Source organism: Thunnus thynnus, chromosome 9, assembly GCF_963924715.1.
Source record: "Thunnus thynnus chromosome 9, fThuThy2.1, whole genome shotgun sequence".
NCBI lineage: Eukaryota > Metazoa > Chordata > Actinopteri > Scombriformes > Scombridae > Thunnus > Thunnus thynnus.
The window spans coordinates 19739454-19750561 of NC_089525.1; the positions used below are offsets into that span (position 1 = coordinate 19739454).

The 11108-nt window shown below is 41.5% G+C and overlaps 1 protein-coding gene across 1 annotated transcript; it reads left to right on the top strand.

Annotated features, from left to right (window-relative positions):
* Positions 1-1599: 1599 nt before the first annotated feature.
* tgfb5 (transforming growth factor, beta 5) lies at positions 1600-10830 on the top strand. Its single transcript, XM_067599515.1, has 7 exons — positions 1600-3233; positions 4548-4711; positions 5438-5570; positions 5668-5778; positions 7277-7457; positions 7905-8058; positions 10309-10830. Exons 1-7 carry the CDS (start codon positions 2879-2881, stop codon positions 10465-10467), a joined length of 1257 nt encoding a protein of 418 aa, XP_067455616.1. The 5' UTR covers positions 1600-2878; the 3' UTR covers positions 10468-10830.
* The last annotated feature ends 278 nt before the right edge of the window (positions 10831-11108 follow it).

Genomic DNA, 11108 nt, shown 5'->3' on the forward strand with positions numbered 1-11108 from the left:
AATAACCACATACTTCATTATAAGGATGCTCTTTTCACAGCTAAATCTACCTTTTATGCAAATTTAATTAGGTCAGGTGAAGGTAACACAAGAACCCTGTTTTCCATGGTTATAGCCACCAGACACTCTTGCACCTCACCTGTATTCAGTTGCTCAATGTGACGCCTTCATGATCTTTTTTAATGCCAAAATTGAAAATATTCACCAGCAACTGACCCCTTCGAACCATACCACATACAGTCCACTTTAATCGCCTTTCTGTCTTCCCCTCTTTTCTTCACTATATAGTTTTGAACTTCCAGCAGTTTCTGAAATCCAAATCATCTACCTGCCAGCTAGACCCCCTTCCTATTCATTTAGTATAAGTCTGTCTACCTTCCCGGTCCTCTTTAATAACTGACTCCCTTACTTCTGGTTCCCTCATCTCTCATAACAGCTGTAATAACTTCAATACTCAAAACCTGGTGCAGACCCCAACAATTTGAATAATTTTCCGCTCAATTTCAAATTTACCATTTCTCTCTAAAATACTTGCAGCTCAGGTACACGCTCACTTTACTGACAACAATCTGTTTGAACAATATCAGTCTGGTTTTCACTCCTTTCACAGTACAGAGGCAGCCTTGGTGAAAATCACCAATGACCTGTTGATGGCAGCTGACTCCGGGCTCTTAACCAAACTCTTCCCTATTGATCTGAGTGCAGCCTTAAATACCATCTCACCAGGGGTGTTGGCTGGACTGTTAACCATCAGGGACTGAGCCCAGATTCTTCTCCACCAAAAAACTTTTAAAAACATACTTCTAAATAGACTGTTTCCATGCATTTTTTTCTTGCATGTGTATATTACATGTGACACTGACCTACAGTGATGTGTGTGTGTGACACATCTAAATCATTTAGATTCAGTGTTTATTTCCTAGTTTAATCTAACATCTCTCGTCAGCGAGCCAACTTTTTAAACTGACTAACGTTATCAGCTCAGCTGGTATCCTTAAATCTTGATCTATGGAAGCTGTAGTAACTTGCATATGACATTCAAAAGATGCACATTTTTATTAACAATCAATAACAAACCTGACATGTAAGTTTAAAAAGAGTGGAGTAGATTATAAAGCTTTAGTTTCTGTATATAAACCAACAGTAAAATAAAAAAATAACACCGAAACTGGGTTGTTGATGCTGTATTGATCCAAACTGGGTAAAAATTTAACCCAGTTATTTTTAGCATGTAGTTACTTCCACCTCTGCTTTTTAGACAGTTAATTTATTCCATCTCAACTTGGATGACTCAAGCAGCTTCTTTAATTCATCCATGGCTCTTCTCATTCTTCCCTCCATCCACTCTGACCTCTTTTTCCTCTTTCACCTGTTTACCTGTGGAGAGATGGCGGTTCAAGCATTATTTGTGGGGAGAAAAAAACTGCAGGAGAAACTTGCGCCTCTCTGTATGAGTGTGTGCCTGCTTTGGTGAGAGGAAGATGGCCCTTGCCTACATAATCACACACTCCCTTCACTTTGGTGGCAACCCGCCCCATCACCACCACTACCACCACTACCACCTCACACACACACACACACACACACACAGACACACACACGTCCAGTCCCTCCCTCCTCCTCCTCCTCCTCCTCTACCTCCTCTTTCTGTCTGAGACTCGGTGCATTTCTCACAGAGGATCTGCAGAATAATGGAGTCACATCCTGCAGCAGCTCTCTGCCTCTGTGCTTTCAGCCCAGCAGAGATCAGGCTGGTGCTCATTTAAACCGGGGATCTGTAATTTACTGGGAAGTTGCCTTTTTTAATTCACAGCACAAGGACTTCTTTCATATATATATTTTTTTGCGTCATGTCTTTTTATGTCGCCTGACTCTTTCCGTGTTTTGATGTTTATAGCGTATGAGGGGGATTAACAGGCCCACCATGGTTTTTCCAACATAAATCAACAGTTTTTTCCAACGTTTTAGTGCAGCCTGCTTTCTGTTTACCTATAACGGGGAATGGGAGGACGTCATTAGGTTTTTTTTAAAAGCATTAACTAGATTTTTTTTTCTGGGAGCGGGTATGGGCCACTTTTTTGCTCCCCCGATGGGTTTTTCGGAGGTGAAGGCGCAGGAGCCCGGCTGCTTCAGATGAAGTGAGCAGCTCAGGTTTTCGTTTGGAGGATTTGCGACATGGGCTGAGCTCCTGTGATGACTCTTTTCTCCTGAAAGCTATTAAATTATCCGAGGATGGACAACGGAAAACGGAGACGGATAAAACTGTAACTTTTTCGGACTGATTGTCATTTAAATCTTTTCACCTTCGCATGCGTCAAAAGCGCAGGACCACACCGGAGCTCCTGAGCGCACCAGCCTGGAGTGAAGCGTCATCCAAATTTCCAATCACTAGATTTGGAGTTTGGTAGTTTTTTTTTTATCAACTGGCGTTGATAAGCAGTTTCTGATAAGCTTTTATTCATAAAAATGTTTTCGCTTAGTTTTATTGTTATCCAGAATCTTGCCTTTAATGACTAAATAATAATGTGTCGTTGTGTTTTGGGTGCTGCTGCAGGCGCGTGTATGAAAAATGTTATAAAATTACCGTAGCAGGATAAACGTTAAGTCAGCAGATGTGGTTTTCATTTTCCACATAAAGTTGTTTTGACCAGAACAGCCTGTTAGGCGTGCATATCGAATTGTTTGGACTTTTTATTTAATTTCAGAGAGTTTTGGAGGCAGTAAAGCCTTCAGTTTAAATTTTTCATCACTGACGCACACATTTCTTCATGCTTGGTTGCAAGTCTCAGTTTTAAAGTCATCAGTAGTCTTGTTTCAGCTGGACTTCCTTCACGGCCATTCAGGGAGTAGCTCCGTTCCTCCGTCTCCTCTCCGGACAATGTGGCTCTCCCACCTCGCGCTGCTGCTGCTGCTCCGGTTCTCCGGTGTGCTGGTGGAGGGGATCAACACGTGCCAGTTCATTAACCTGGACGAGCAAAAGTCCCGGCGCATCGAGGCGGTCCGCGGACAGATCCTCAGCAAGCTCCGCATCCGCAGCCCGCCGGACCCGACCAAGGCCGAACCGTCTGGCTCGGTGCCCCCGGAGGTCATGCTGCTGTACAACAGCACGCGGGAGCTGCTGAAGGAGCGCGCTCGTCTGGCCGAGTCCGCATGCGAGCGCGAGAGCAGCGAGGAGGACTATTACGCCAAAGAGGTGCAGCGGATTGACATGCTGCCTCCCCGCACCGATACAAGTGAGTCCATCTATTATACATGAGAAGGGTTTGTGTGTGGTTCGTGGGTCCAAAATGAATTTAAGTGAATTTAAATTATTGTTTCCAGTTAAAATGAAGCAATGTGAGCAGCGAATTTTCTTTTCAGATCGTTTTATTTGAATGGCACGAAGTGTTCAGTTTCTTAAGAAAAAAAGAAGAAAAGACAGAAAACATAATTTATATATTTTTCCTTTAATCATCTTGTACACAGATGCATGTTGGGACCACACGGGGCATCCCGACCCCAGGTTGGGAACCACTGACGTACTGTAACTTTATTTAATTGTAACCACAGACTTCACTTCCATCAATACTAGTGTTAACTCAGACAATAGTGGAAGAACTATTAGATCCTTCTCTAATGAATGTAGGAAGTTACAAGTAAAAGTCCCTTATTCAAAATATTACACATTATATAATATATATGTTAAGTATTAAAAGTAACAGTACAATTAAACTGAACAATTACTGACGCATTAATTCATAAGCACTATTTCAATGTTGTATCTGGTCCAGGTGACGCTACTCTAACTTCTTATACATGGTCTTGTTGGGTAGTTCAACCTTTCACAGTCTATTATATTTTAAGGTTTAATAAGATTTATACATTTCTGCAAGGAAAATAGTACCTGAAGCTGTGAAATAAATGTAGATGAAAGAGTACTGAATATCTCTCTGTAGTTTAGAGAAGTATAAAGTTTCACCACATGGTCAAGTAAAGCACCAGCAACCTGAGATTGCACTTGATTACAGAACGTGCACCGTTAATACATCAACAGAAATATAATCATATGAAGTTGACTATTGTTGCTTAGATCTATTGACCAAATCCAGTGATGCCGCCCATCATAAGACAGAAGCGGTTGTAGCTGGAAAACTGAGGAAGGGCTGGAAAAAAATGTGTTATCCTATGAGTTTACCCTCCTTTTACAGCTACTTTCAAGCTACCCTTGAGCAAAGCACTAAATCCTCTGATGCAGCTTCACAGTGACAAACATTCACCAGCTGTGTTTTGAACCAGGTCTCAAGTGGATTATTTGAGAGACGGTAGGATTTATGGAGCTGGATACTGTTTTGTTTATAATTACATAACTGTCTAATGGAGTAAAGCCTATGAATGTGACAGTTGCCCACATGTTAAGTACAAGGCCAGATACGTTTACTCACTCAGCCCAAACCTATCATTTAGTTTTGAGACACTTATCATCAGTAATTATGTCAGAGACAATGCATCTGGCTCACAATGCTGTTTTTAACAATATTATCCTGTACTTTTTATGCTCCTTCCTCCAGATGCGGTGCAGCCAGTAGCCCCCAACCCCCATTACAGAGTCGTCCACTTCGACGTCAGTGGAGTGGATTTGACCAACAGCACCCTGGTCAAAGCTGAATTCAGGATCTTCAGAGCTCCCAACCCGCAGGCCCGGGCGTCAGAGCAGAGAGTGGAGATCCATCAGGTAGAGGACAGTCTGTCAGTAACGGACACAGCTCAGAGCGAGAGCAAGAACGTAAACTTGAGTTCAACAAGATAAACTGTTGATTCCTGAGTTTTGTATGTTTTTATATGAGAATGAAGCACCCTTTACGCTGTTTTAAGGAGAATCCATTGTGCTTTAAAATCTCTTTAGGTCATTTTATCCCCCATTTATTATAAAAGAAGCAGAATTGTTTCTTTTCAACATGAAAACTCTGTAAAATCACCTGCACATGTTTCTTCTTTTTGAAAAAACTTGTTTGTGCACACGCTGTTTGAATTGTGTAATATCACAGAAACACCTTTTTTTTGTTTGTTTTAGGGTAGATTTTTCTTGTCTGGATTTGTCAGCAAGACAATTTTGATACTAAATCTTTACCAATTAAGTTATATTTATATTTTGGCTCGAAGGGGGAAATTTCACACCTCTTACAGAAAAATGCTAGCCCCAGGAAAGTGAGTCAACATAATTTACATGCCTGATGAAAAACCTTGCAGGTTATTGCTTGTTTTTTGTTTTTATTCTCTATGTCATTTGTGTGCTATGCAGAAATTGTGGCGGTGAACTCGCTGCCTCCTTTAACCACAGTGGAAATTATAAAATCTACTGTCTATCCTGACAGGTAGATGTGAAGAAATCATAATTATATGTTGCGTGTGTCTGCCTCGTCACCGTCCTGTCGTTCTCTGTGTGTGTTTGTTGTGTCAGCTGCTGAAGCCAGATGAAGAAAGCACCTCCACTCAACGTTATATTGACTCTCGCACCGTTCAGCCGCGGGTGAAGGGATCCTGGATATCTGTGGACGTCACAGAAACCGTAAAGGACTGGGTGTCAGATCCAGGTCAGCTGCTGCACCAGCCACACATTTACTTTACAGTATGATCCATATATATATTTATAAATTAATCTGTGTCCTCTGTCTCCCTCCTACTGATCAGAGAATAATCTAGGCTTGAGGCTGGGCGTCCACTGTCCCTGCTGCACCTTTGTCCCATCCACCAACAACATTGTGCCCAACAAGAGTGAGGAACTGGAGGCGCTCTTTGCAGGTTTGTGGCGGTTCTCTCTGTTTTTCTTGCATATGATGCTGACTGAGGCTCAGTACTCAGCTACACTGTATGTGCAGAGTGGATTAGACTAGAGCAGCTTTCTGTAAGGCTCAGTTTAACCTGCGTGTTCCTCTGAGAAAGTTACATGATCATTTTAGTCTTTACTGTCACTTGGTTGTGAGTAGATAACAGATTTAATGAGATAAAACAAAAGATCTTGATCTCTTACTAGCGGTTATTTTGCGTCATTTGGTTATTTATACTCGTGAGATGCAAACATGACAGGATGTCTCTTATAAATGGCTTTGAGGGCGTTAAAAGCACTTCGGTAAGATTTATTGGCAGAGCAATAATCCTGCAGGTCACAAAATATGACCATAAAATGTAGACTCATCCGGAAGGCGTCTCCTAAATGATTTATGAATCACTTGCACACTATTCTGCAAGAATAATGGAGAAACTGTTCTTCCACACACTGTGATACTGTTGAATACCAGACTGTCTGCATTGCTTAATTAGGACCCAAATTACGGCACTTTCCTCAGGATTTACGCTCAGCCAAGTCAGTTTTTTTTTCACATTTGGTAAAAATGTCAGCTTTTGATACTGTGGCAAAACAGGCGGGGGACTTGTTTTTAGTTCTTGCACTCCAGAAGACCAGGAAGACTCATAAAAACCATGAAATCAGATGCAAACAGTCAGGTCAGTCATTTCTGGCCTCGGAAACAACTGTATGATGTATATATTTCTAACCGTGTACTTATTTGTTTAACAACATTCAAAAAGTTTAGAACTTCAAATGTTGTCTTAAAACAAGACAAACAGTCTCTACAACTATGCTGCTCAGGTACAGTGGTGCACAGCAAAATACTAACGTCAGCATGCTAATATGCTCACAATGATAATGCTAACCCGCTGATGTTAATCAGGTATTATGTTCACCATCTTCATTTTAGCATGTTAGCATTCTACAATTGGTTATTAGCACAAAACACAAAGTACAGCTAAAGCTGATGGGAATGTCATTTGTTTTGCAGGTATTTGGTCTTAAACTAAAGTAATGGACAAAGTACAATTCATCTTGAGGAGAACATCAGTGTCTGAACCAAACCATCCAATAGTTGTCGAGAGATTTCATTAAAAAAAACAAAAATGTCAACCTCATGGTGGTACCAGAGGAAAAGTCACAAGATAACTTCATCAGGATTCATCTTCTGGGCGCCATGAATGTCTGTTCAAAATTTGATGGTAATCCATCCAATACTTACATACAGATATTTCAGTCAGGACCAAAATGGTGGACAGACTGACCAACACTGCCGTCTCTATAGAGCCGTGCTGCTAGGATGGCTAAAAACACAATCTTTGGTGTGTAAAAAAACATCTGTGTCAGAAGTATAATCTGTAAATGTGTGGTAATTATTAATTAACTGAATTACCACATTGTCTGGCAAACTGAGCGAACTGAAGACACTCAAAGGTATCATCTTTTCCGCAGGTGTGGATGATGAGCAGCTTCGTCAGATAAGAAAGCCGGGTCAGGTTAAAGGCCAGCCAGATTTCAGCACCAAGACGCCGCACCTCATCCTCACCCTGCTGCCTAGCGACAGAGTGGACAACCCGGCCAAGAAGAACCGCAAGAAGAGGGCAGCCGCCACAGACGCCACAACCTGCACCCGGTATGCCGCCAACGAGACCCATGTGTGTGTGTGTGTGGTTTTGTGTGGGGGCTCAGGGGATGATTGATAGCGCTCACACTCTTCCAGGAATTGTAGTTTTATAATTCTGAAATCTTTTTGTGGTGGGTGGTGGATTTAAGATTTTTTTTCCCTGCTGACCCAAAACTCACTTTTCAGACTATTGTGTGGCAAAACTAACAATACTGAACCTGTGTTTAGACTGCAGGCCAACAGGCATGCAGTGTTTTATTTAGACTACCTCACGCTGCAGGGGAAAACTCTGGCTGACTTGCATAGTCATTAACTCTTGATGGCTGGTTCTTCAATGGTGACCCTTTGTCATATTCCCATGACCCAAACTTTGGGCCTTTGCCCCAGACATTGAAATGCAGGACAGGAGTTAAAATCTCGCTCTGAGTACAGTTTTTCTCTCTCCGTGTGTCTCAGCGGTTCAGACCAGGGCTGCTGCCTGCGTTCGCTCTACATTGACTTCAGGCGCGACCTCAACTGGAAGTGGATTCACGAACCCAAAGGTTACAAAGCCAACTTCTGTGCTGGCAACTGCCCTTACCTCTGGAGTGCAAACAACCACTACAACATGGTGAGTTGGTATCGTCATCTATTTCAGTACGATGACATATGACTGGGACCCGGTTGAACCTCAGTGTTTTTGGTAACAAGTGAAACGTGTCCACAGCACTAAACTGTCAAAAAAGCACCAAAAACCTGCATAGAATACTTGATCTGATTCAAAATCTAGTTCACTTATTCTTTGATAAGATAGTTCCTGATGTAAATCAAACTTTTTTCATCGTCAGTACAAGTTCTCGTACAGCTGCTTGTGTTTAATACTAGAAAATTGGCCTCTTTTTGTTAAATGGAAAAAAAAACTAAAATATTTGTATCTTTCTTGAAAGAACAGTTTGATAATTCAATAAAAAACATATTTTCTTTTTTTCCAAGAGGAATACAAGAAGACTGATACCACGCTCATGTCTGTCAGCTGCGTATGAACCTAGACTGTTAGCTTAGCGTAGCATAAAGACTGGAAGCAGGGGCTCAGTCTAAAGTTAAAAATATCTGCTTACAAGCACCTCTAAAGCTTACTAATTAACATGTTTTTATCTCTTCTGACTCCGGGAAGTCACTTTTCCTGGCTATGAAACAGTTCCAGTATGTAACTCCCAGTAAAACCACATCATGTTTGTTTATAGATTAAACAAGCAAGATACTTGTTATTTAGTGGGCTTTAGTGGTTCTGAATGAATAGGCGCATTTCCTAAAATGTCATACTATTCCTTTAAAGTAAACTATTCCTTTAAAGTCAGGTATTGAATGAAGTATCATTTTGTCATTGGTACCAAAAATTGTTTCCTATCAGCACTAGAACTAAAATCTTTCAGACAATATTCAAGCTCATATACTGTATGTCTGCATCCAGAAATAAATATCTCTTATATTTTTGGGTTTGTCAAAAAACACCAGTTCATTTTGTGACTGTTACATCTGATCTAAGCCCATCTGGAGCACGACACCACAACAAAAAAACTCTGTTTTAACCACCGAGACTAATAAATTAGACCACCATCTGTAGTACTGTCATGCCAAGTTAGATTTGCTCTTTTTTTACTAAATTATATTTTCCTCCAATCTTGAGATTCATGACCACTTTTTGCTAAATAAAAGTTGTTATGTAATAATTTTAATGGCAAAATGACTGACTTCTTAATGAAAGACACACAGCCAGATGGTACAAACAGAAATCATCTGTGATTGAGCCGTCATGAACATTTGTTTCAGTCGGAACAAAAGCAACTCCTAACAGAAAACAACAGCTGCTCACTAACTGCTCTGACTCGCTCTGGTAAAACACTTTGGTTTGGACCAAACTCCAATAAGATGTCAGCCCAACTTCAAGGTGCAGAAACTTAAAGATGCGGGTGACATTTGCCCTTAAATGAGCTTAATGTGCATTGTTTGTGGTGGCTGAACACCGCGGTCAGTTAAGATTGGTTAACCCCAAGGTCATAAGTGGGCTGTCACCTCGCAGAAGTCTATTATGGCTTCACTACACAACATATAGACTTACGCAACACGGCCTGTTTGTCTCATAGCGTATGGTTTGGCAAGTAGCCACACGGACTCTTACAGAACGTCTGTTTTTACTTTTTCCTTCTTCATGTTGTTCATTTTGAGTCAAATGTGTAGGATTTATTTGACAGTGAAGTTTGCTGCAATCAAACACTTTACAGCTGTGGCTTTTGCACTATTTGATCTGCCTGGTTCCTGTGTTTATGGAGTTTGGTACATGTCAAAGTATCTGAAAAAGAAACGATGAAACACACTGATAAAGGATTACATGATACAGCACCAATGGTTGAACTTGACTTGACAGTAATATATTTACCTACACAGCCTTCTTTTAAAGCCCCTGAAAACATGAAGTATTTCTACATCACATAACACTAAATAAGCAACAGTTGGAGTTAAGGTTTACTCTGTTGATCTGCTTCATCCAGAGTGTGTGGGTGTGTTTTGATCAGATTTGATTGATAGCGACATGGCAACATAAGCAAACAACCCCAAAGCTGTCAACAGATTTTGATTTAAATGTTGCCAAATACTGATTGGTGCCAAAAGGACATGATTACTGTCACTTTTTCCAGTTAAGCACCACCTACTTCAGACCAGTGAGAGAAAAGAACAGAGAAAACACAAATTCAGAAAATCTCTCACCGGAATTAACCAAAACTAAATTGTGTTCATGTAGGACTCTATCGGTCGTAGTAAGAAGCTGATTGAGAAAGTCTTCAGCACCTTTAACTCATCTTCATCTCTATTCCCTGGTCAGATCCTGCCCCTGTACAACAAGCTGAACCCCGAGGCCTCCGCCTCGCCCTGCTGCGTTCCCCAGGACCTTGAGCCCCTCACCATCATGTACTTTATCGGCCGCACGCCACGTGTTGAGCAACTCTCCAACATGGTCGTCAAATCCTGCAAGTGCCGCTGATGGAAGCGAGTGCAGAGGAAGAGGTGAGGGAGGCGGAAAGGAGGAGGAGGAGGAGGAGAATGAATACAGGACTAAAACTACAAACTGCTTCGCTCAGGGGGAAAATAAAGACGAGAGGACAGATGGATCCTTTGTTCATTTACCTTCGCTATTTGATCACTTTTAGCAGATGTTATTTTTTTACGTTGCCTGATTCAAATGTCAGGATTTTGCTCTCATTCTTTACAGGCATGAAAAACCTTCTCAGATCATTTCTCTTGACATTCTCTGGAAGTTTCTGTTTGATATAAGACACTGTAAATATGACAACATAGCTGTATTAAACCTGTACTTGGACATTAAAAGGGGCTGTTGTGTGATTTAGCCACATTTGGTCTGCTTGCTGCATAAAAAGGATTCCTTTATCACGATTTCGATTCCACCCCGGTCATATTCCTGCGGCCGCAGGGCAGCGGAGCGAGCCAGACGTGTGCTTGTTTGCTTTAGGTTGAAGGCGTTGATAGGAAGGAGGCGGTGTGGAAAAGGTTTGCAGACGGAGATCTTTAGGCGGGGAGGCAGGGAGCAGATAGAAAAGAGAGAGAGAAGCTGTGTCCAGGCAGAGGCCCTTGCCAGCTCTCTGCGGTCCCGGGCTGAAATCTGCC